At 43.1% G+C, this 26,639-nt stretch overlaps 1 protein-coding gene across 3 annotated transcripts in view; it reads right to left on the bottom strand.

Moving 5' to 3' along the window:
• ABCC9 (ATP binding cassette subfamily C member 9) overlaps positions 1 to 26,639 on the bottom strand; it is a 94,332-nt gene that overhangs the window by 31,131 nt on the left and 36,562 nt on the right. For all 3 annotated transcript variants that reach the window (XM_081330550.1, XM_081330551.1, XM_081330552.1), the window contains exons 18-24: positions 19,409 to 19,507; positions 14,105 to 14,189; positions 11,645 to 11,725; positions 10,440 to 10,577; positions 8,909 to 9,034; positions 7,869 to 7,965; positions 6,600 to 6,826 (exon numbers count right to left, since the gene is read on the bottom strand). In XM_081330550.1, coding sequence (XP_081186676.1) covers positions 6,600 to 6,826; positions 7,869 to 7,965; positions 8,909 to 9,034; positions 10,440 to 10,577; positions 11,645 to 11,725; positions 14,105 to 14,189; positions 19,409 to 19,507 — 853 coding nt within the window. The remainder of the gene's footprint in view (positions 1 to 6,599; positions 6,827 to 7,868; positions 7,966 to 8,908; positions 9,035 to 10,439; positions 10,578 to 11,644; positions 11,726 to 14,104; positions 14,190 to 19,408; positions 19,508 to 26,639) is intronic.

The raw sequence follows: 26,639 nt of genomic DNA, 5'->3' as shown, positions 1-26,639 counted from the left end.
TCTAACCACTGCGCCACCACGGCTGTTATTCTATACGATACACGGCTCTATACAATTCTAAATCCTGGGAAGTGATATCATTTCTTCTCATGGTTTTGAAACACCCCATAAACATATGTCCAGGTTAGCTGGTGGCCATCCTACTGAATAAGTTATGTTTTTCTACCCCGTGCACTTAATTACCCAGGTTAATTGGATTTTATAGTCCTTGAAAAGAAAAGAAAATGAAAGTTTCCATTTTTTGCACGCCTCTCGGAATTGTGGTATACAACAAAACTATAAGGACAAAGGGCCGTAGAATTATATTACTGTAATGGGTAGCTAGGGACATTGATTCAAACCCCTGGTGTAATGGAATGTGCACTTGCAGTAGCAGAGGGGGGTCAGTTCAGAACTTTCCTAGAAGGAGATGTGGATCAAGAAATTGTGCGGTCCTGAGCTGGATGAGAAAGAGTGAAATGCTTCTGTAAGAGAAAGAGTGGCAGAATCTGGGGGAGGAGTTAAAAAAGGGGGTCAGTCTAGAATCCCTACGTATTCATAAGTGAACTAAGTCCAACCCTCCCTTGAGCTCCGTGGACCTTCATCTAACATCAAGCAGGTGCCGTCCTTAGTGGAGAAGATTCTTGAGCATAGGCTTTTCAGCAATAAATCAGTTTAATCGGACCTTTAGGTGTGGCTCTGATTTTTCACCCCTGTTTCAGGGTAACGATACGCCTACTAGCGTCTCTCAGGATAGATCTAGTAAAGCTGTAGCGTCAGTTTGGCAAAGATTCTGTCGGTTAGGTGTAAGGAAATAAAGGATTGCACTTGATTGGGTTTTACTGTCTCATCACTGGCCTTGGGCCTGACCCTTGGTTTTGTGAAGAAATCAGAATTAAAACATCCCATATGAATATGGGTTTGTAATATGGATAATTAATTAATTAATTAATTAATTAAAATAAATCTGAATTGTATTTGCTGTGATTTGAGAAACCCCAAAGTCTTCCAATATCTCAGGGGCTGCCACAAAGAAGAGGGAGTCAAGCTATTCTACAAAGCACCTGAAGGCAGCACAAGAAGCAACGGATGGAAACTAACCAAGGAGAGGAGCAACCTAGAACTAAGGAGGAATTTCCTGACAGTGAGAACAATTAACCAGTGGAACAACCTGCCTCCAGAAGTTGTGAATGCTCCAACAGTGGAAGTTTTTAAGAAGAGGACAACCATTTGTCTGAAATGGTATTCTATTCTATTCTATTCTATTCTATTCTGTTCTGATCTGTTCTGTTCTGTTCTGTTCTGTTCTGTTCTGTTCTATTCTATTCTATTCTTAAATTCCATATTCTATTCTATTCTATTCTATTCTATTCTTAAATTCCATATTCTATTCTATTCTATTCTATTCTATTCTATTCTATTCTATTCTATTCTATTCTATTCTATTCTATTCTATTCTATTCTATTCTATTCTATTCTATTCTATTCTATTCTATTCTATTCTATTCTATTCTATTCTATTCTATTCTATTCCATTCCATTCCATTCCATTCCATTCCATTCCTATTCTATTCTAGTTTTTAAGAAGAGACTGGCAGCTATTTGTCTGAAATGGTATAGTGTTTCCTGCATGGGCAGGGGGTTGGACTAGGTGACCTCCAAAGTCCCTTTCCAACTCTGTTATTCTGTTAGTCTGTGACATGATTCTTCTCCAAGACCTCCTGAGTTCTCCCCTTCTGGTGACCCTTCTTGCAGGAGGATTGTTTTCTTTTCTTTTCTTTTTTAACCTATCAGTAAAATGCAAGATTAAAATCCACGCTGGCTGGGGAATTCTGGGAGTTGAAATCCATCCACCTTAAATTCGCCAAGGTTCAGAAACACTGCACTAAGCAGTAGAACTGGCAAAGGGATCCCCTCTTCTAGCCTTCAGGAAATGCTTTGGCAGTCAAACCAATGAGCTGCTGAGCTTCCCGATGTGGGAAGAATCCAGAGAAAGAAATATTCTGGGAAATGTTAAAAAGGCAGAATATATTTCCCCAAAGGAATAATGGAGAAGATCTTTTTAAAAAAGACAGAAACCACCCCCCACAAATCAACGCCAGCCCCTAGGCCAGGGGTAGGCAACCTCGGCTCTTTTATGACTCATGGACTTCAACTCCCAGAATTCCTGAGTCAGCCTCAGGAGTTCTGGGAGTTGAAGTCCATGAGTCATAAAAGAGCCGAGGTTGCCTACCCCTGCCCTAGGCACAGGCCAGCTTTTAGAAATGCAGATGTAATAAACTTTTCAGAAAGATTGGAGCCTTCCAGCTAGAAATTGAAGATATTAGGAAGGCAAAGACCCTTAAAATCTACATACCCCACCCAAACTCTAAGACAGGACAGAATAGGATTAACCCACCAATGCCAAAGGGGCACACTCAGACTCAGGTCATAGTACACGACGCAGGAAATACAAAGCCTCAAACAGGAAGAGGAAACAACCTCCACAGCCCCAGAAGGTATAAAAACCCACCACTCCCAGCTACATGTGGTCAGTTTTCCCAGAGCCATCTTTCTGTCTGGCTCTCCTCTTCAATAAACTACAGCCTTCTTTCTAAAGCGGCCTCCATTTTGTTTATTCCCGGCTTGGACTGGACCCTGATGAAGATTCTTTTCTTTTCACACTGACTTGCAAATGCAAACAGCTTTGGGGTTTTATTTAAGCAGAACACGGCAAACCCAAAATATTATTTGCAGAAGCTCAACCAGTTTGCACAAAACACCCTTCCTTAGTTCCAAGTCCTTCATCTCTCTTTTCACACCGGGCTAAACAGACCCTCCAAAGGGGATTTGAAATTCCTGCAATTGGTGAAGGAGGATCCTTAGTTCATTTCCGAGAACTCTCTCACTAAGCTGTGACTAAGTTTCCAGCAGCAGACAGAAAAAGAGATTTCTTTGAATCTCTACCGTATGTCCCTGTCACGTTCACTTGACCGCTTTAGAGGATAAGTTTATTCTGGGCAGCTCGCAATTAATAAGGGGACGTGGGGAGCTATTTAACACTGAGTGCTTATTACAGCTTTATTTCCCTCCCCCCTGAAGAATTATCCGGTGGTATTTATAACCGAGAAATCATTTCTAATTTAATACTGAGGAAAGTTTATTCAGTCTGACTTTCTGCATTGCTGATACAGCTGAGAAAAATTATGGCTGTGGCCCGCAGTGTTAATCTTAAATCCCGCAGTTTGTTATTACTGACGTGAAGAGAGGAACGAGACTAAATACATTAAGGGGGGTGACGTTAAGTATTTATTTAATAAATGTTAGCTTAGGTAACATCTACTCGAAGTCAGAAATGACTTCTCGTAACTTCGTGGATATTCCGTGTTGTTTTCTTGGCAACATATGAAAATGGTTTATAATCATGTGAAGTATTAATACCACTTTACAATGCCTTGGTAAGGCCACACTTGGAATACCGCATCCAGTTTTGGTCACCATGATGTAAAAAAAGATGTTGAGACTCTAAAAAGAGTACAGAGAAGAGCAACAAAGATGATCAGGGGACTGGAGGCTAAAACACATAAGGAACGGTTGCTGGAATCAAGTAAATCTAGTTTAATGAAGAGAAGGACGAGGGGTGACATGATAGCAGTGCTCCAATATCTCAGGGGCTGCCCCAAAGAAGAGGGAGTCAAGCTATTCTCCAAAGCACCTGAGGGCAGGATAAGAAGCAATGGATGTAAACTAGTCAAGGAGAGAAGCAACCTGGAACTAAGGAGAAACTTCCTGACTGTTAGAACAATTAACCAGTGGAACAACCTCCAGAAGCGGTGAATGCAGTGAATTTATTCATATCCCTCCTTTATTATTATTATTTTTACAAATAATTCAAGATGGCAGACATTTCCAACACATCTTCCTCCTCCTATTTTCCCCACAGCAACAATCCTGCGAGGTGAGTTGGGCTGAGAGAGATTGGTCCAAATAGCCACTGATTTTTTTTTCTAGGACATTTTTTCTGGCTTCCAGTCTACAGTGTTGATCTCCTGATGGCCCCCCATCCCACAATTAATCAGGTTTGACATGGTCTTACAGCCTGTGGAAGGGTCCTGAGCTTTAAGAAGAGAGGTGGGCAGATGTTTCATTGTGACTTTTACTGATAAAGCAAAATAAATTGATAATGCTACCATTTATTTTGCTATTATTCCTACTGTTGATTTATTTTGCTTGTTGTGTATTTCCTTCATGAGCTATTGTATTGTTTTATAATGCATAGTCCTGACTTACAACCGTTCGTTTAATGACCATTCTAAGTTACAACGGCACTAAAAAAAGTGACTTACAACCAGTGCTCACACTTGCGACATTCACACCACTCCTATTGTCACATCATCAAATTTAGTTCTTGGCAACCGGCGTGTATATTTATGACAGTTGCAGTGTCTCACAGACACACGATCACAATTGGTGACTTTTCCAGCCGGCTTCCGATAAGCAAAGTCAATGAGGGAAGATGGATTCTCTTAATGGCCATGTGATTCACTTAACAACTGCAGCGATTTATTTAGCCAGCATGCCCCCCCCCCAAAAAAAGTCACTAGCACGGATGATGTTTGGGTAACGAAACGTTTGCAAGAAAACAACCAAGCTCAGAGAGCACCAAGGACCCCTAAAAAAAAAGTCATAAAATTGGGCACAACTCATGTAACAAGCACCTTGCTTAGCCACAGAAATTTTGATCTCACTTGTGGTCATAAGTCAAGGACTACCTATAAGCTTCCACATATCTGCTGCACTGGAAACTGGCCACAGACATTCAGTGGTCTAGAACAGGCTGAGGAATTCTGGGAGCTGAAGTCCAAAAGTCATAAAGTTGCCAAGGTTGGAGACCCCTGGTCTAGAAGTACAATTCCTCAATTAAATATCTTTTTCAGTAGTGATGTCAACGCTTCAAACATTGGATGTTCCTGCTCTGACAGCTGATGAAAATGGCAGCCATTTTCTCTTTGCTTTTAATATGCTTTTCCCTGTATTTAAAAATTAGGTGCAGAAGGGGGGGGGGGTTGGGGGATAAATGCTCAAGCTCAACTAGCCATAATAATAACGCTGCTTTGTGGGAACCCAAGGACAAACTGATAACATTTTGGCAGGCTGAAGGAGCTGATGAGAAAGTCCGTGTTTAAGGCTAATTGGAGAATGTGATTTATGACAGCTTATTGGAGGTGGGAATTGCATTTTGTTACCTTGTATCCGGGGGAAGGGAAATTAGGTTTTGGGTTCAACTAAAAGGTAAAGGTAAAGGTTCCCCCGCACCTGCGTGCTAGTCGTTTCCGACTCTAGGGGCCGGTGCTCATCTCCGTTTCAAAGCCAAAGAGCCAGCGCTTGTCTGAGGACGTCTCCGTGGTCATGTGGCCGGCATGACTAGACGCCAAAGGCGCACGGAACGCTGTTACCTTCCCACCGTAGTGGTCCCTATTTTTCTACTTGCATTTTTACGTGCTTTCGAACTGCTAGGTTGGCAGAAGCTGGGACGAGTATCAGGTGCTCACTCTGCTACGCGGCACTCGGGATTTGACCCACCAAACTGCCGACCTTCTGATCGACAAGCTCAGCGTCCTAACCCACTGAGCCACCACGTCCCTTGGGTTCAACTATGTAGTGCCAATACTTTGTTTCCTGAATAAAATGTTCTTTTAGGAAGAATTCTTGCCTTGAAGTTCTTTTGGTGGGTTTCATCTATCGCAGTGATGGCGAACCATTTCCAGACCGAGTGCCCAAACTGCAACCCAAAACCCACTTATGTATTGTCGGGTGCCAGGCGAGCATGGCCCATTGGGTGGGTGTGGCCCATTAGGTGGGCGTGGCCCATTGGGTGGGTGAGGCTGCGGAGGTAATGGCAGACTGGGTGGGACTAAAAAGTTCAATCAATCAGTTCCAACTTTGTGAGATCTATTTTTTTCCCCACAAGAAGTTGAAATTGATTGATTGATTGAACCTTTTTTTTTGCACACGGCGACGGAGGTTTTATAAAACCCAGCTGAAGGCCTAGGACTGGGGCGACGGCACATGTGCCCACAGACAGGGCTCTGTGTGCCACCTGTTTCAGGTGTGCCATAGGTTCGCCACCACGGATCTATCGGAACCATGACAAGTTCATCAGCGACTCTTTTTCAGCCTGCCTTCTTCTCCATTGTTATTACTTAAATATTTATGGAGATTCTCAATCATCCAGATCATGGTTGTCCCAAAGGTGCATTTTTTCAGGAGGCAACTGGACTTTCTTGTTTTTCTTTGAAGACATCTCGCTTCTCATCCAAGAAGCTTCTTCAGCTCTGACTGGATGGTGGGGGATGGGAGGATTTATACTCCTTGCAACAGTTCAACAATTCCAGGAAGGCTCCACACCCATTTGCACCACTCAGGTGACCCTGACAACACAGATAAGCCTCCAGGGGCATCAACGTCTCTCTAAAAAGAACGCAAATGACCAGCTGTCTGCAAGGAGTATAAATCCTTCCATTCCCCACCATCCAGTCAGAGCTAAAGAAGCTTCTTGGATGAGAAGAAAAATGTCTTCAAAGAAAAACAAGAAAGTCATTAAATTAAGGTCCTGCTCTTGCTATTAAAGATTCACCTACCTTTTCAGAGCAAAATGTTTGGGTCTGATTCGTAGACGTCCACTGAGCCAGCCAAAAGTCAATAGCAACGATGACTGAGTGTTTCAAGAGTTTGGAGAAGATCATCAAGGAGAGCAGAAGAAAACCACCCGAAGTGAGATAGAGCCAACAAGTCTTCCAGGGCATCTTCGTCCTGAGTGGCGTTCCAGCAGACATGTTGTCATCTTCTTCCTCTTCCTCCTCTTCCTCTGAAAAGTTACAGATGTCACTGAGTCAATTAACCTGGACAATTTAGTATCTCCCACAAGATCAACAGAGATATAGTGAGATTCTAGGTAGATAGACATTCAAATAGACATTCAAAGGAGCCTTGGTGGAGCAGTGGGTTAATGCCTCCTTAAGTAACACCAGCTGCCTGCAATTAGTGCAGGTTCGCATCCCACCAGGCTCAAGGTTGACTCAGCCTTCCATCCTTCCGAGGTAGGTAAAATGAGGACCCAGATTGTTGGGGGCAATAAGCTGACTTTGTAAAAATGCCGCTTGGGGGTGTGTGTGAAAGCCCTAATAAGCAGGCATATACATAGAATGAAGGCTACTGCTAAGCTTGTAAGCCGCCCTGAGTCTTCGGAGAAGGGCGGGATATAAATGTAATTTAAAAAAATGGCCTCATAATTGCACCGCCAGGTTCTAGTAGCAAAGCGGCGATAGTCACTGAGCAGGAGACCCCTACCATTTCAGACAAGTGACTGCCCAGTCTCTTAAAAACCGCCAGTGATCAAGCACCTACAAGTTCTGGAGGCAAGCTGTTCCACTGGTTGATTGTCCTCACTGTTAGGAAGTTTCTCCTTAGTTCCAGGTTGCTTCTCTCCTTGATTAGTTTCCATCCAATGCTTCTTGTCCAGCCTTCAGATGCTTTGGAAAATAGGTTGACCCCCTCCTCTTTGTGGCAGCCTCTCAAATCCTGGAATAGTCCTTTGGTGTCCTCCCTCATCCTTCTTTTCTCTACACTAGCCAAACCCAAATCCTGCAACTGTTCTTCATATGTTTTAGGTCAGCAAAATCCTGAGTCTCGAGGAGAGAGGAGTCCTACATCATCCCACTTTCCTGTTGCCACTTATCTTCAAACTTTAGCCTTTTAACTGTTGACCAAATGCCACTTACTAGAAAGTCATTCATAGCAAGCATGTATGAGACCTAAAAGGCTTCACGTTTGTTGCTCGAATGCATGTTCATGCATAATTGCCCCCCCTTTTTTTAACAAATCAAAAAAAAAAATAACACCAACATTACCTTCATCCTCATCCTCCAGTTGTGTTTTTGATTCTCTTGGGTACATAGCTCTTCGGAGAGTTTTCCTTTCTAGAGTCGTTTGATCAGCTTCCATATCCTGCATAGGGGCATTAAAAATTTGGCACAAAGACTTTTTCGAACGTGAGGTGAGGACCATCATTTCAACCCGAGGAGTGGGTTGGGTTTATCTCTAAGTAGTGCTTTTTTTGTAAAAGAAAAAGGTGCCGGAACTCACACATGTCATACAACCTGCCTTGCCTACCCTACAAGGTTCCATCCAAAAAAGGTGCCGGAACTCCGTTCTGAGCGTTTTATGAGGAAAAGAAGCCCTGTCTCTAAGGAATAGCAATAGCACTTAGACTTATATAGCAATAGCACTTAGACTTATATACCGCTTCACAGTGCTTTACAGCGTCTCTAAGCAGAGAGTCAGAAGGGACGCGGTGGCTCAGTGGGTTAGGACACTGAGCTTGTCGATCAGAAGGTCGGCAGTTTGGTGGATCAAATCCCGAGTGCCGCGTAACAGAGTGAGCGCCTGTTACTCGTCCCAGCTTCTGCCCACCTAGCAGTTCGAAAGCACGTAAAAATGCAAGTAGAAAAATAGGGACCACTACGGTGGGAAGGTAACAGCGTTCCGTGCTAGTCATGCCAGCCACATGACCACGGAGACGTCCTCGGACAAGCGCTGGCTCTTCGGCTTTGAAACGGAGATGAGCACCGGCCCCTAGAGTCGGAAACGACTAGCATGCATGTGCGGGGGAACTTTTACCTTTACCTTAAGCAGAGAGTCAGCCTGTTGTCCCCCAACAGTCTAGTAGTAGATTGCTGTTTTATAATGCTAGCATTTTTACAATTTTAGTAGTAGCATGTATTTCAATTAACGTTGGTAGACCTGAATTTGCCTGCTTACTTCTTGCTTCTTGACCACCACAACCTTTCGCCAAGAGACTTCCAACAAAGAAGATTTGGATAGAAATGTCACCGAATGTCACCACATACGGATCAAACCAGGCCTTCATTTTCCCACTCTTTGTATTTACCTTTTCCAGTTCCTGGTCTTGACGATTCATGAGAGTTTTCCAGTGGTCGTACAGCTCCACATCTTTAGTTTGGATGTCCTTCAGGGTCCCTTCTCTGAGAACAGTGCCATCTTTCATGGCAATGATCTAAGAAGAAAAAAGAAACCCTGAAGCTCTTCCATAACTATCTGCCTGTTTGGATGTTGGAAATCTATCTGTGGGTGAAATTATAAAAACTGTTGTTGTTGTTGTTGTTGCTAGTTGCGAAGTCGTGTCCGACCCATCGCGACCCCATGGACAATGTTCCTCCAGGCCTTCCTGTCCTCTACCATCTTCTGGAGTACATTTAAACTCAAGCCTACTGCTTCAGTGACCCCATCCAGCCACCTCATTCTCTGTCGTCCCCTCCTTCTATTGCCCTCAACCTTTCCCAGCATGAGGCTCTTCTCCAGTGAGTCCTTCCTTCTCATTAGGTGGCCAAAGCATTTGAGTTTCAACTTCAGGATCTAGCCTTCTAAAGAGCAATCAGGGTTGATCTCCTCTAGGACTGACCGGTTTGATCGCCTTGTAGTCCAAGGGACTCGCAGGAGTCTTTTCCAGAACCATAGTTCAATGGCCTCCATTCTTTGGTGCTCAGCCTTTCTTATGGCCCAACTTTCACAGCCATACATTGCAACTGGGAAGACCTGGAATTATCTACCGGTGCTGATCTTGTTGACCTCAGAACTGATTCTAGACTTCAGTCCTGGGAGCTTAATAGAGTCTACACATAGATTACAGGTGTTCTGTTTGGGATTTAGTGAGTTAATCCAGCACATTTTAATATTATTATCAGATAATAAATCTGAGATGGCATGGCATAGATTAGCATCACTTTTCTGCCAAGGATGTCTTCTTAACTAGTTGCCTTCTCTTCCAGTTGTTAATAACAAAAGAGCTTCTTTGTACCATGAAACTCTTCCCCAGCAGATGGATTCTGAGATCAAACCTACATTTCATTGCTAAGACACCACATCTGTGAGAATGGATTTGTATCCAGTCATTGAAGCAAAATGCTGCCCCTTCTGCTTTAGTCTTTGCATTTAATTTGAAACCCATAGCTCAGTGATAGGATTAGAGGCAGGCAGAAGATACAAGTTAGGATTTGGAAAAAAAATCTATTCTGAATCCTTTACCCTTCTCTTTGTTGATATAAACATGTTTGTCATATAGCCAGTTTGGTCTATCCATCCATCCATCCATCCATCCATCCATCCATCCGTCCATCCGTCCATCCGTCCGTCCATCCATCCATCCGTCCATCCGTCTATCTATCTATCCATATCTCTCTCTCCATCCCTCCATCCCTCCATCCCTCCATCCTGTATCTGTCTGTCTGTCTGTCTGTTTATCTATCTATCTATCTATCTATCTATCTATCTATCCATCCATCCATCCATCCACCCACCCATCCATATCTCTCTCCCTTCCTCCCTCCCTCCCTCCCTCCATTCCTGCATCCATCTCTCCCTCCCTACATCCATTCATCCACCCACCCACCCACCCATCTTACCCAGTCAGCATGTGGAAGATACTGCAGTTTATGAGTCACTAAGACGAGTGTCCTCTTGTCATCTTTCAGGAACTTCAGAATGCCTTCTTGCATTAAGTGGTCACTGAGGTGAATGTCCAAGGCAGAAAATGGGTCATCCTGGAATTCCATATAGGAAATTAACCAAAGCCTCGCAAAAGAGATATTATATTCCATCTTATTGTCTCCAGCACCTCTTGTTATCGCTACCTTACTTCTGCTACACATACCGGTAGAATGGCATTCCCACTGATAATATTCAATGCCACACCTTCAGTGTTGATGGAGGGGAGATAGAAGATTATTATAGATCTCCTTCTGTAATTATGCATTTTTTGTCTTTGGCCAATAAATTAATTCAGTTAAAATATTACTTTTCTCCTTTAAATTAATGAGTTTTTCACCCTCATCATCTCTTTAAAATTATAGCTGTCTTAAACCTTTGAGTGAGATTGAGCAACTTTTTTTTAGCTGATGCATCACCTAAAAATTTGGTGAGAGGATACAGGGACCCGATAGACAAAACTTTCTCCCACTTTCATATTTTTACTAAGTTTGGGAACTCTGAAAAGAAGCAAGTTATTTTCCCATTTTCAGCATATTGTCAAGACATACAAACACTCTGCTGAATATTTGCCTTGCCATCCAAATCTCTCTGTGTGTAAAAAATGATATCTAACAGAGAAGTAGCCAGAGAGTCCTCGACTTACGACACAATTGAGATCACAATTTCTGTTGCTAAGCAAGGCGTTTGTTAAATGAGTCACGCCCATTCATGCGAGTGAGGCCATGAGCACTCACGTGAGGCCCTGAGTGCTCACACAAATGGGGTCATGTGCACCTGCAATGCTCGCACAATTGGGGCCACAAGCCCCTGTGACACTCAAGTGAGTGGGGCTGTGCACACCAACCAGCCACTCACGTGATCTGATTGTGAATAGGCCACAGACCAGTAGTAGGCTGCAGCCCACAGGTTGGGGACCCCTGATCTAGATCAGTGTTTCTCAACCTTGGCAACTTTAAGCCACGTGGACTTCATTTCCCAGAATTCTCCAGCCAGCCATGCTTAAAGCTGCCCAGGTTGTAGAAACACAGATCTACAGTAGATCATTTTGGATGGAACCTAGATTCTTCTTTCTCCTGGTTTTGAAAGTGCTTCTGCCTCTTTTAAAGTACTTTTCACTTACCAGGAAGACGATGTTGGTGTTTTGGTAGAGCGCTCGAGCGACACAGATGCGTTGCCGTTGACCTCCACTCAAATTAATTCCCTAATGGATATAATAAGTCATAATTTTCAGTCGACTGCCCAAACATTGCAGCATCTTTACGGACAAGCCCTTGAAAAATACCAGCTTTTTTTTAAAAAAAAAAACACCCTAAAACTAAACTTCTTCCAAATTTATATGACATTTGGTTTATTCAATCTCAGTGCTGTTAGCTACCAACCCTAAAGTGTGAACAGTCTAAGAGAGGAGAAAAAAGATCTTGGCATATAAGCAGGGATTATTGTTGCTTAGTTGTTAACTTGTGCCCAACTCTTCACAACCCCATGGGCCATAGCAAGTCAGCCCCCCCCCACTCCCATCCTCCACTGCCTCCCAGAGTTGGCCCAAATTTATATCCATTGTGTTGATGGCACTATGTAGCTATTCTCCTCCTCCACCATCCCCTTCTCCTTTTGTCTTTTCCAAGAGGTCTCTCTCTCTCTCTCTCTCGTACAATAGTAATAAGCAGGGATAAGAGATTCCAAAACACGGTGAGCTGTAAATACCACCTTATGGCAAAGCTTAACGGAACCTAACCGGTAACAGAATGGCTTGGCCAGGAACCGTGAAGCACTTTGTACTTGCTCCATGAAGTTGCCGTGAAGCTCAAAGCCATTTGATGGGATGACAAACCTCATCAGGAGTGGCAACGCATGCAGAGGCAGGGGTAGGCAGGACAGAAAAATGCAGGTAAAACCAGCCACTTAATTTTAAAGTGGACATCCCAAGCTGGGTAGCAAAACATTGGAGGGATTGAAAAGGCTTCAATAGGAAAAGTAACCTGGCTGGGCGGTTACATCTTTGAAAGCCTGTCACAGAGAAGAAGGGGGTCAACCAATTCTCCAAAGTACTGAAGGCAGGACAAGAAGTAATGGGGTGGAAGATCATTAAAGAGACACCCATCTAGAATTAAGGAGAAATTTCCTGACAGTGCGAACAATTACCGTAATCAGTGGAACGGCTTGCCTCCAGAAATTGTGGATCTTCTACCATGGGCAGGGAGTTGGACTAGAAGACCTCCAAGGTCCCTTCCAACTCTATTATTCTATGTTCTCAGTAGTAGGATGAATGCAAGGATGGTATAACCCGATTTTCTCTAAAGGCTGTGTTTCCCGAGAGAGTATTTCTTCAAAGCCGTCTTTGGGACCAACAGGACTAAATTAGGAAGACCAAGGTTCAGCAATAGCAATAGCACTTAGACTCCCAGAATTCCTCACCAAGCTTTGCTGGCTGAAGATTTCTGGCAATTGAAGTCCACAAGTCTTAAAGTTGCCAAGGTTGAGGACCCCTGGTTTACAGCACTCTGGGCAGTTTACAACGTCAGCATTATTTGCATTTTGCCCCCAGCAATTTGGCTCTTCCTTTTACCGACCTCAGAAAGATGGAAGGCTGAGTCAACCTTGAGCCACTCAGGATTGAACTCCTGGCAGTGAGCAGAGTTAGCCTGCAATACTACATTCTAACCACTGCGCCACCACGGTTTTTTAATCCAACCTGCTGCCAGCCATGAAAACCTCTTGGGTGAATTTTGGCCACTTGTTGCTTCTCAGCTCAGCTTCTCTCACGGGGCTGTTAAAATTGGGATAAAACTGTAAAGCGGATGGCTTGAGCCTCTGGAGAAAAGGTAGGATGATGAAAAGGAGGACGATAATTTCCATTTTGGTCCTGCTCCTCTCTTTCCTAAGCATCCTTCTGCAAGGAAGGGGCAATTCTAACCTAATTTAATTTTTTTAACTAAATATAAACACCGCCTCAATCCAGTTGGATCCTAGGTCTGAAATGATCTCCTGCAGAGGGTCCGCACAAAATCAGCCTGAGAATCCAGACGTTGCCGCTTGAGCAACAGAGTGGATACACTCCAGCATTTTGGGGTCTCTTAATAATAATAATAATATTAATAAAGTTGGAAGGGACCTTGGAGGTCATCTAGTCCAACCCCCTGCTCAGGCAGGAAACCCTATGCCATTTCAGACAAATGGTTGTCCACTCCCTTCAGTGTTGGAGCATTCACAGCTTCTGGAGGAAGGTTGTTCCACTGATTAATTGTTCTAACTGTCAGAAAATTCCTCCTGTTCTAGGTTGCTTCTCTCCTTGGTTAGTTTCCATCCGTTGCTTCTTGTCCTGCCCTCAGGTGCTTTGGAGAATAGCTTGACTCCCTCTTCTTTGGGGCAGCCCCTGAGATATTGGAAGGCTGCTATCATGTCCCCCCTCGTCCTTCTCTTCATTAAACTAGACATACCCAATTCCAGCAACCGTTCCCTATATGTTTTAGCCTCCAGTCCCCTAATCATCTTTGTTGCTCTTCTCTGGACTCTTTCTAGAGTGCTCTAGAATGCTGGAGTGTCCAAAAAAATAGCAATGGAGTCCTCCTCCTTAACCTACCCTTTCTCCAATTTCTGTCTGATCTCCAAAGGGCAACAGATCAATGTCAGGTTGTAGAGAACAGGCATCAGTGACTGCTTTGTACCTGTGGAAGAAATATTAAAAAAGAAAAGAAAAGAAAAGCATGAGGTTCAGAGAAGATTGGAAGGCTTTCAAGGCTTAGCAAATCAAATCTGGAACAAAGACGGACTAGAGACAGAAGTCAGATGGAAGGCGGTTTCTACAGAGGCCGGTCGACTCATAATACAGTTAAAACGGATTACAGGCAGTCCTCGACTTAGAGCAGTTTGTTTAGTGATCGTTCAAAGTTACAACGCCACTGGAAAAAATTGCCAAGGTTGAGAAAACCTTGTTTGCCAATGCTCCGTGAGCTGCATTGGTGCCCAGTCTGCATCTGGGTGCTGGTTTTGACCCCTGAAGCCCAACATGGCAGGTAATTTGAGAGACTGCCCCTTCCCAACCATCTCCCTATCCCATGAGGTCAAGCAGGAGGGATCTGCCCTCAGCCTTGAGAAATAATAATAAGAAAAAAGTTGGGAGGGACCTTGGAGGTCATCTGGTCCATCCCCCTGCTCAGGCAGGAAACCTTATACCATTTCAGACAAATGGCTGTCCAGTCTCTTCTTAAAAACCTCCAGTGTTGGAGCATTCACCACTTCTGGAGGCAGGTTGTACCACTGGTTAACTGTTCTAACTGTCAGGAAATTTCTCCTTAGTTCTGGGTTGCTTCTCTCTTTGGTTAGTTTCCATCTGTGGCTTCTTGTCCTGCCTTCAGGCGCTTTGGAAAATAGCTTGACTCCCTCTTCTTTGGGGCAACCCTTGAGATATTGGAATGCTGCTATCATGTCACCTCTCGTCCTTCTCTTCATTAGACTAGACATACCCAAATTCCAGCAACCGTTCCTTATATCAAAGCAAAATTACAATTAACTAAACTTTGCTGTTTTTTGGAAATGGAGCCATTGGATCTTTAAATGACCAAGTGACGCAGGTTGTCCTCAACTTACAACTAAGCGAGACAGTTGCTAAGTGAGTTTTTCTCCATTTTACAACCTTTCCTGCTTCAGTTGTTAAGTGAATCACTGCGGTTGTTAAGTTAGCAGCACATTTGTTAAGTGAATCTGACTTCCCCATTGACTTTGCCTGTCAGAAGGTTGCAAAAAGGGGATCACATGACCTCCTCGGAGGCTGGAACTGTCATAAATATGAGTCAGTTGCCAAGTGTCTGAATTTTGATCACATGACCATGGGGATGCTGCAATGGTCTTAGGTGTGAAAAACAGTCATCAATCACTTTTTCCCGTGCCATTGTAGATTTGAACAGTGACTAAACAAACTGTTGTAAGTCAAGGATTACCTGTACTCTCGTGCAATCTTAGTTTTCAAATTAAACCAAAAAAAAATATTCAAGTTTCAGTTTTTTTAAGATTGCTCTATTGTTTTTAATTTAATTTAATTTAATTTAATTTATTAATATTTCTATACCGCCCTTCTCCCGAAGGACTCAGGGCGGTGAACAGGGCAAAAATAAAAAACACAGAATTACAAAAGTTAAAAAATGATTAAATACATGCCCAATAAAAAACAATTAATACATAGTAAAACCCCAATAAAATACAATAAAAACCCCACCAATCCCCGATCAGGCCAGGCCGGCTTGTTCGAACAAGTATGTTTTTAGATCGCGGCGAAAGGAGCGAAGGTCGGGCGCCGTCCGGAGCTCAACCGGTAACCGATTCCATAGCTCCGGGGCCCCCACAGAGAAGGACCTCCCCCTGGGGGCCACCAATCGACATTCTCTGACCGGTGGCACCCTGAGGAGGCCCTCTCTGTGGGAACGCACAGGGCGGAGGGAAGTCGATGCCGGCAGCAGGTGTTCCCTAAGGTACTCCGGACCCCTGCCATGTAGGGCTTTAAACACCATTACTAGTACATTGAATCTCACCCGGAAGACAACTGGTAACCAATGCAGCTCACGGAGCAGAGGTGTGACGTGGGAGTATTGGGAGACTCCCAACACAACTCTTGCGGCTGCATTCTGTACCAGTTTTAATTGCTGCAATGCTTGTATGCTGCCCAGAGGCATATTTTGTGAGATGGGCAGCTGTATAAATTTGTTAAATAAATAAGTCAGACAAGAATCTGTTTTCATTGGTCCATCATACTAAGTTTGGCTTGTTCGAAATTGGTCTTTTTTTAAAAAAAAAATTCTTAATGAAGCCTGTATGTTTAGTTTATGGTTTTGTGTATTGCCTGAACCTACAACATGAATTAACTAAGCAATCAGAGCTTGTTGTGTGAACCACTATAAAAATTCAGGATATGAGGATAACCTTCTGGGTGACTCGTGGAAAAAGGACTTGTGCTTCCCCATTATTAAGCAACAGCAATATTCCTTTTATTTTGTTAAATATAAATAATGGAATAAAAGAAGGGGGTGGGCGGGGTGGTGGGAAAGTAGCAAAATGATTTTTGTGCAAAAGGCGAGTCTGGGAATTGAAAACCATTTCCTGTGTAGATAGTATTCGCTCAGAAGTGGTCTAATTATTCTTTATTTTTAAATGCATGAGTTCCCCTCTTTCTCAGCCAATATTTTTCCCTTGGAACTGATATCATAAACTTTAAATTCAGCCTCAGCTCCCATATTATGATTGATAACCCACATCTGGAGCTGGGCCTCTGATTAGGATCAATTCCACTAAGTTTTAAGTCAATCGCACTGGGCTGCCTTTATTAGCCTACCCCTTCTGTTTTCCTCTCGGGAGCTATATAGATGTTCTCCCATCCTCCATTTCATTATATCCTTTTTTGGAAAACACTTTCTGGGATCAAAGAATGTGGCGAGGGCAGGGAAGGGAGGTGGACGGCTTAAAAGAGCATTTGACAAGGTCTGCAAACAGGGAAAGGTTATCTTAGCAAACGCATTGCCTCACCACTTCACATTTTACGAGGCAATGGGGTGGGTGGGGGGCGGGGGCGGAAAATGCAGCTTAGAGGAAATTTACAGGGAAGGACGGCAATTTAAAAGAGTGTCTTCTCGTTTGACTAGCTTGTAAGGTTCTTTGTCAGCTTCTGGATGCACTGCAGCCAGTCTTGTAAAGATGAAAAGAAATTAAAACGAAGGAAGGCACACTTGCTGATTTTATCCCTGCAGACTTCAGGGCTTCAAGATGAAAGTGGTTGTTGCTACAAGTAGTCCAGAGCAGAGGTCCCCAACCTTTTGGGCACCGTGGACCGGTTAGGTGGAGAGAGGTTTTTCCACGGACCGGAGGGGGCGTGGTTTTGTGTGCTGCCTGCATCCCACAGATGGGGCTTTGCTTGTTTGTGCATCTTTGGCGTACAGCCATGCTGACTACATGACCACGGAAATTGTCTTTGGACAACGCTGGCTCCCTCAGCCAAGAAACAGAGATGAGAGTGATTGACAGGGAAACCTTTACTTTACAAATAATCCTTGCTTAATGACCCTAATTGGACTGGAATTTCCATTCCTTACCAAGGCGGTTGTTAGGCGAAATGACATTGTGACTGCACCACTTGGCAATTCCACTAGTTTTGATTTTTGCAGGATCCAACCAGAGTCAGCCATCAGGACCAAAGGTTTATTCTTCCAAGCTTTTGGGCTCATGTGTGCACTGGGCTGTTCTACACATTATAGTTACATAGCGCCTGATTGCGTGTAGGTTTTAATTGTTAATTAGAGTGTTTATGGCTGGCTATTAAATCATTAACTGTTGTTTCTTTGTGCTGCTGTGTCCTTGGCTGCTAAATACCTGATAGGCTGGTGGTAAATCAGCACTCCTATTGACTGACAAGGGGGTCATTTCCCATTTCATTCATTTCACTGGATATTTTTGTCCCTGCCCAGCCAACAATCTTAGTAGCTAGTTTTGATTTTCAGGTGAGGACCTCTAGCTCCGGGGTCTTCAAACTTGGCCCTTTTATGACTTGTGGTCTTCAACTCTCAGAATTCCTCAACCAGGCATGCTGGCTGAGAAATTCTGGGAGTTGAAGTCCACAAGTCATAAAAGGACCAAGTTTGAAGACCCCTGCTCTAGCTTCTCCTGTCCTGCCATGCTGACCTCTGCTTCAACTTCTTTGCCTACCTTTCTGTCCCCTCAATCTATGCTCTTTTCATTGTCCTGCACTACGCTACCACCATCTAACACCCTCCATCCCTTCCATCCTCTTCTTCCCGCTGCTGACAAGGTGCACCTAGCCCCTGAGTGTATCTCATAAGCAGCAGGAGAAAGAATTCAGCCAAGATCAGCGAGGACTGGCAACTGGAAGCAGGTATAGATGGGAACAGCAACGTCCATGGTGGTTAAAAGGGCAGAGTTGGAAGGGAGATAAGTTGGTGGGGGCATTTGAAGTTCATTTATTTATTTTTATTTATCCAATTTATTGGCTGCCTATCTTACCACAGGGGACCTCTGAGTGGGTTACCATATTTAAAAGTGCATGTTGGGACGTAAATACAGGTGGGCTGCCCCACACCTGAATTTTGATCAGCTGACCACAGGAGGGCTGCTAAGGCTGTAAATCCAAGGAGGTCTATAACTATCACTTGTTCAGTGCTGTCATAACTGTGAGAAATCACTAAATGAATGGTCGTTAAGCGAGGACTACCTCTACCTTTTTTTTCCCTGGGATATTATTCCAATTTTTCCAGCCTGGTCCAGCAGCCCTGCAATCCACATGAAGTCCAGCCACCCAAATTGCAACTAACCTAGGCCAGCCTTGCTTCGTTTTCAAGATCAGCCCGCATTAGCTAGGTGATGTCAGGTGCCAAACACCAATTTGCCTCCTCAGGGTGCCACCTCAGGGTGCCTCCTCAGGGTGCCACCGGTCAGAGAATGTAGATTGGTGGCCCCCAGGGGGAGGTCTTTCTCTGTGGGCGCCCCGGAGCTATGGAACCAGTTACCGGTTGAGCTCCGGACGGCGCCCGATCTCCGCTCCTTTCGCCGCGATCTGAAAACATACCTGTTCGAACAAGCCGGCCTGTCCTGAGGGGGGATTGGTGGGGTTTTTACTATCACTTTATTGGGGTTTTATTAATGTATTTATTGTTGGGCATGTATTTAATTACTTTTTAATTTTTGTAGCTTTGTGTTTTATTCTTGCCCTGTACACCGCCCTGAGTCCTTCGGGAGAAGGGCGGTATACAAATATTAATAAATTAAATTAAATTAAATTAAATTAAATTTGTCATTGCGCTGTAATTATCTCCTAGCTGAATCTAGAAAAAGTGCAGGAATTCTGGCACCTTTGTTGTCTGGAAAGAGAAAGATGTGAAATTTTTACCTCTGTTTAATAAAAGGACCCCCAAAGGTAATGTTTTCTTCAACCGTTGCATTCAAGAGCCAGGGTTTCTGAGCTGCATAAGCCACTGAAAACCGATTCCTGGTGGAAAGGGGGAATTTAAATGCATTAGAGGCAGTGGATAGGGAACAACTTCCTACAGATTTTAACAAGGGTGCATTCAAATGAGGAAGGCACAAAAAACACATAAAGGAAAAGTAGTTGTTAAAACCAGATTTAAGGGGAAAGAAGAGTTAGGTTAGCAAAGCACCCAGTCTCTACTTTAGCTTGACTATTTTGTGTGACAAAACTCCTTCCTTATCTGGTGAATTCACATTTATCTCTAAGTTAGGAGACTTGGTATGCAAAGAGGAGACAGGATCATCCCAAAGGTGCTCCCCCCCCAAAAAAAAAGGCAACTGGACTTTCTTGTTCGTTTGTTTTTCCTTTGAAAATGTTTCGCTTTGCATCCAAGAAGCTTCTTCGGTTCCGATACGAAACCCATGCAAAACATATGCAACGGAAATGGGAAACAATGATGAAGACCTTACAAAAATATATTTGCGGACATTCCGTTCACGTTTAATGAATGTTTACGTTTTTAAAACTCCGATAAATCACTCGGGGACTTTTATTGGCATGTGTCCAAAGAGATATGGGTGCTGTGAAATATGCAACATTGGTTATTAGAAGAAATTTAGGTGGTCTCAGAAGAGTCCATACATAAGGAGTTTTTGAAGGCATAGACATTGTTAATTTCCTTTAAAATCACCAGGACATCTGATCACACAGTGGTTCCCAGCAGCTGCCTGATTTGACAGATGAGCTGAAATGAAATCTTGTGTTCCCTGAGTCCGCGTGTCCATCACTTTGGAAAAACCATGAATATTCGGCTTGACTCTGTATCTGCTAGGGAAGCTAAATGGTGGCATTTCAGTTTAGATCACTGAGACATCCAGATTGGGAGTGAATGTCAAAATGTTGGGCTTTGTAACGAAGTAGGAAGGCTCAAGTTCAAATTCTAGGGGCGTTACAATTTAAGAAAAGAATCCAGATTCATTGCAGTTGTGGGGCATAACATGGATTCATTTCAGCTCTGCTAATAGTTCTTTCGTTTCATTCTCCAGCTTGTTCCCCTAAACAGGGGTAGGCAACCTTGGCTCTTTTATGACTGGTGGACTTCAAATCCCAGAATTCCTGAGCCAGCATGGCTCAGCTTGGAAACCTCTTCCTTTCCCCTCAGCGTGGCTGGCTCAGGAATTCTGGGAGTTGAAGTCCACCAGTCATAAAAGAGCCAAGGTTGCCTACCCCTGCCCGAAGAAATTGGTCTAAAGCCCTACAGGTAGTCCTTGATTTACAGCCATTAGTTTAGCAACCGTTCAAAGTTACAACGGCACTGGAAAAGGTGATTTTTTTTATAAGTCCTCACACTTATCACCATTGCAGCATCCCCAAGGTCACATGATCAAACATTGGGCGCTTGGCAACCGACATCAGTGGCAGGATCCTGCGGTCACCTTGATCCTCATTCGCCGCCTTCCCAGCTGGCTTCTGACAAGCAAAGCCAGTGGGGGAAGTCGGATCTGCTTTAGGAGCTCCTGATTCACTTAACAACTTCAGCGATTTGCTTAACAACCGTGGCAAAAAAAAGGTTGTAACGTCAGGCCTATTCTCACTTAACAATTGCCTTGCTTAACAACAGAAATTCTATTCTCAGTTGGGGTCCTATGTCGAGGGCTGCCTGCATTTGCTTAGGTTCGGGTACTTTGATAGATTCCCTGTCTCCAGTGTTCTGATTTTTATTTTTACGCTGTGTGAATGCTTCCTGTGAATGCTGGGTGACAAACATCCTTTCGCCCCCAAAGAAAAAGGAAGACATTTCAGGAAATGGATGCTAATGAGACTATAAAGCCTCTTCTGTGTCTTTTGAACCTTACAGACAAGTAGTCCTCAACTTACAGCAGTTCATTTAGTGACTGTTCAAAGTTACAACCTCCCTGGAAAAAGGGACTTATGACGGTTTGTCACACTTGCGACCGTTGCAGCATCCCTGTGGGTCACATGATCAAAATTCATGTCCCGGGGTCACGCGATCCCCTTTTGCGACCTTCCGACAAGCAAATTCAATGGGGGAAAGGCCAGATTCACTTACCAACCGTGTGACTAACTTAACGACTGCAGCGATTCACTTAACAATGGTGGGGAGAAAGGTCATAAAATGGGGCAGAACAAATGTCTCGCTTAGCAACATAAACTTTGGTCTCAATTGTGGTCGTAAGTCAAACTAGACATTCCATTATGAGGACTTCATATGGCTCAAGTCGTTTGCATCAAAGACTGGGAACCACTGTGTGGTAGATGTTTTTGAATTAATATATTTTAGGAAGTTATTATGTCCGAGGGAAGGAAATGAGGTATTGATTGAGAGGTATATATATAAAAAAAGTTAGAGTTTCAGGGAGCAGATTGAAGAGTAATACCTCCAACTTGCTTCAACAGAAGTCTCAGTTTCATGTGTGCTGCAAGTTACAATAAACAATATTTTAGTAACTGTTGAGAAAGAGGTAACACCATTGAGCTGATAAAGTTTCAAGTATGGAAGGAAGGATGTCCAACAATTAAGCAAAATCCTAATTGTGAGGGGTAAGAAGAAAACCCAGCACATTGGTACAGATGGCTGAATATCATGCTATTAGACCTTGCAGATTCTCCATTTTGTGGCCATTGCCAGCCTTAATTCAGAGAGCAACCAATAATGCAAATCCTTATTTTCCCTTAATTTTCCCCCAAAAATATCAAATAGATTTGATTCATCGGTAGTTGGCTTCATACTACTATAAAAATATTTCTTGCTCAAAAGTTAAAAAAAAAAAAGCCAACATTTCTACTCCTGTCCTCTTCTCTTCCTGGACCCCTTCTGAGTATCCAAAAGGTTTCCATTCCTGCCCTCACTAATAATGAGACATCAATACGATGAACATACATTGCCTCCTAGTATTCTTTGGATACTCAAGAATGGTGTCAGAGAGCCTTTATGAAGTGAATTTATTCTGAGATATTGTGATATGGAGTTCACCATTGTAACTGTTAGTTCATTTTAAAATCAACATTATGAATAGCGGCATTTCAACTCGAAATTTAGTGCTGTGCCAAGTCCATTGGAAATGCTTATTTTAATGCTCTACTTAGTATTAATATTTAAAACATCTCTTGGAAAATAAACATTATGCAGAAAAAAAAGATTCCTAATGTCACAGGATTCCTCTTTTTTACAAGGGTCTGTATTCCTTAAAGCAGAGATCCCCAACCTTTTGGGCACCAGGGACCAGTTCTGTGGAAAAAGTTTTTTCCATGGACCGGAGAGTGTGTGGTTTTGTGTGCTGCCTGCATCCCACAGATGGGGCTTTGCTTGTTTGTGCAGACCAGTTGCTGGCATGCTGCAGCCCGGTACTGGTCCATGGACCAGGGTTTGGAGACCCCTGGATTAAAGAATCTATCAAAAGGATAATCATGCAGATAAATGTAGTGTTTTAGGTAAGGTTGAAAGGTACATCATTAATGCATCACTGCAGCTCACATCTAGTCTATGGAAACACACACAAGAAGGGAAAAGCATCTTTCAGACTCTGCGCTGCATAAAGACAGACAATCTTTTTGAAAACCAGCCGTGTGAGGTAAAATTTTAGAATGCAGGAAGAAGCTGAAGCAAGCAAAGAAATAAAAAATGAAGTTGTAATATGTATGTAATCCTAGTCAACAGAGTGCTGCTAATCTTAAGAGTCAAGTTTTTAGTATCCAGGGATTTACCAATATAAAAAATAGCAAGAGAGCAAACCCCACCCTGCTTCTGATGATGTTACCTCGTTGGGTAATGAAATGTCTGCAAGAAAACCACCAAGCTTACAGAGCACCAAGGATCTCCTTGGAGATTAAACTCTACATGCTGAAATTCAGGGCATTTGATAGAAGATAAATGAGGAGAATAGATTTTTATCAAGATGGAGGACATCCTTCAGCATATACTACATTTTAGGTAGAACTTTTGTAGATCTGACAAGTCTCAGCCAATGTAGGAACAATGAAACAGACACAGAATTCCTTGCTCTATTTAAATGTATGGGGAGATTCCTCACTAAGAACTTTGTTAAGAATTGCAGGAGAACCGCAAATGCTTGCTTGGAGTTTCTGAAATCAACAATCCCAGCCCTGATATTACAAGGACAGTATAGAAACCTCAAAGGGATGTTGGCTCAGTGGGTTAGGACGCTGAGCTTGTTGACCAGAAGGTCGGCAGTTTGGTGGGTCAAATCCCAAGTGCCGCGTAGCAGAGTGAGCGCCTGTTACTCGTCCCAGCTTCTGCCAACCTAGCAGTTTGAAAGCATGTAAAAATGCAAGTCGAAAAATAGGGACCGCTACGGTGGGAAGGTAACAGCGTTCCGTGCGCCTTTGGCGTCTAGTCATGCCAGCCACATGACCACGGAGACGTCCTCGGACAAGCGCTGGCTCTTCGGCTTTTAAACGGAGATGAGCACCGGCCCCTAGAGTCGGAAACGACTAGCACGCATGTGCGGGGGAACCTTTACCTCTTACCTTTACCTTTATAGAAACCTCAGCAAAGCATACTTGTAAATTTCTGCAACCCAGACTATTTTCGTAGGCAAACGGCTTCCTTTTGGAGAACCTACAGTCAACGTACTATTGAAAATCTGACGGATATATCATAGCCAGCCTTCTGGAAATGCTTACTGCTCATAACATACTTCTAACGTGGAACTAGCTATATTAAACTACAGAAGTTGCTTTTCTGCAGAGTGATTATAAGTTGAATATACAGTACTGTATACTGCATAAGAAGGATAGGTTGGAAAATCTGATTCTGGATTACTGGCAAATTAGCATTCAACTCTTTAAAGTAGTTGAGACTATTTCTCTCTACAACTCTCTGGGAGTTGTAGTTGACATATCTTAACATTGCTAAGGTTGAGAAACATTGCTTTACATGATGACTGGACAAACCTAAGCATGCAGAATTACGTAGCAAGGGAATGATGGGAGAAATTAGAATCTTAATTATTATGTCAGGGAACTGAGAGTTGAATTCAGTAATACCTGTGAACTCCTGAAAACACCTTTCTGTCAGGCAGCCTGAAATTGTCAGCAAAACGTCACCAAATTTGTTTGCGCCAGTTAAAATTACTATTCAGGGATAGATCAAGCTTCTGGTTTACAATCACCGGGCCATTTCTTTCGTCTCCTGCTTTTGCAGGACTCCACAATCTTTCAGTCTTCATTTGTAAACAAAAGGAAGCAAACAAAACATTTCTAGCCCTTGTGATCCCCAGAGATAAAATTGAGGATGTGATAAAACAAAAACAAAAAACACTTTGAAGAGAGTTTAAACTACTGTACAGTCTCAAATTTTGGATTTTCAAGTTCTACTTTTCATGTTTTAGTATAGTAGACATATCCTGTATCCCACATTAGTGTGGTAAAATAGGCATAGTTGATAGTGTGCTGCTTTTTTTTTGCTACATAGGGAGATAAATCTTTTGGTTTGGCAATTTTGTTATTTGTCATCATTCTTCCTCAACCTTGGCACCTTCGAGACCAATGTTTCTTAACCTTGGCAACTTTAAGATATGTGGATTTCAACTCCCAGAATTCCCCAACTAGTCATGTTGTCTGGGGGATTCTGGAAGTTGATGTCCACATATCTTAAAGTTCCCAAGGTGGAGAAATACTTATTCCAGAATATAAATTTCAGTTTGCAGAATGCTCAGCAATGATCTAGAATCAGGGGTAGGCAACCTTGGCTCTTTTATGACTAGTGGACTTCAACTCCCAGAATTCCTGAGCCAGCATGGCTCAGCTTGGAAACCTCTCCCTTCCCCTTGGCATGGCTCAGGAATTCTGGGAGTTGAAGTCCACGAGTCATAAAAGAGCCAAGGTTGCCTACCCCTGATCTAGAAGATCATGTACATCAGGGACCTTCAAACTTGGCCCTTTTATGACGTGGACTTCAACTCCCATAATTCCTCAGCCAGAAGTCCACAAGATTGAAGACCCCTGGTCTACACATTGGGAAGGCTGTTTGACCTATGCAAGTCCATGAATCTTAAACAAGAATCACAGTGATGAAAATGGTATCTTCCAAATTAGTTATGGTTCCCTACCGCTTTGTACATGCCTGAGATATTTTCTCAATGCAATTCCCCCTATCTCTTAACACCAGCTCTCAAGAAATTATCTGAATCTATAGAGGGAGGATTTTAGCTGGAGATCACCATTTGCCTATCAATAATCTTACTGCCCATTTACAACTCCACTGAGAATTCATATTTTGCAGTTTTTTGCCTAGTTACTAAAAGACATGGAATCAAGAGGCAGCTACACTGCACAGCTACTCTGGCTTTATATCCATGCAGGATAAAGTCTTTAGGAGCATTATTGAACCCATTTCTTCTGACTCTTATCAAGCTGGATGTGCACATTTATAATAACAATAACAACAAAACAACAACAATAATATAAACAGTTGGAAGGGACCTTGGAGGTCATCTAGTCCAACACCCTGCTCAGGCAGGAAACCATACACCATTTCAGACAAATGGCTGGCCAGTCTCTTCTTAAAAACTTCCAGTCTTGGAGTATTCACAGCTTCTGGAGGCAGGTTGTTCCACTGGTTAATTGTTCTAACTGTCAGAAAATTCCTCTTTAGTTCTAGGTTGCTTCTCTCCTTGATTAGTTTCCATCCATTGCTTCTTGTCCTGCCTTCAGGTGCTTTGGAGAATAGCTTGACTCCCTCTTCTTTGGGGCAGCCCCTGAGATATTGTAACACTGCTATCATGTCACCCCCTTATGGTGCAGTGTATGTAGTCTTTTAATGCAGATGTCTATGCAGACTACTATTAAAAAGAGAAATCAATCTGAGAGGTCCTTTTGTGCTCTCTGAGCTTGGTGGTTTTCTTGCAGATGTTTCACTACCAATGATTCTAGCACAGATGATGTTACCTAGTTGGATAATGAAACGTCTGCAAGAAAACCACCAAGCTCAGAGAGCAGCTATGACAACACAATTCAGCCTTGAAATACAGAAAAACGGTACCCTAGAAAAAGTGCAGAGAAGAGCAACAAAGATGATTAGGGGAGTGGAGGCTAAAACACATGAAGAACGGTTGCAGGAACTGGGCATGGCTAGTCTAGTGAAGAAAAGGACCAGGGGAGACATGATAGC

This window comes from Vipera berus, assembly GCF_964194415.1.
Source record: "Vipera berus genome assembly, chromosome: 6".
NCBI classification, from domain to species: Eukaryota; Metazoa; Chordata; class Lepidosauria; order Squamata; family Viperidae; genus Vipera; species Vipera berus.
The sequence above is the reverse complement of the archived record's forward strand: the minus strand, read 5'-3'. Positions and strand labels throughout refer to the sequence as shown.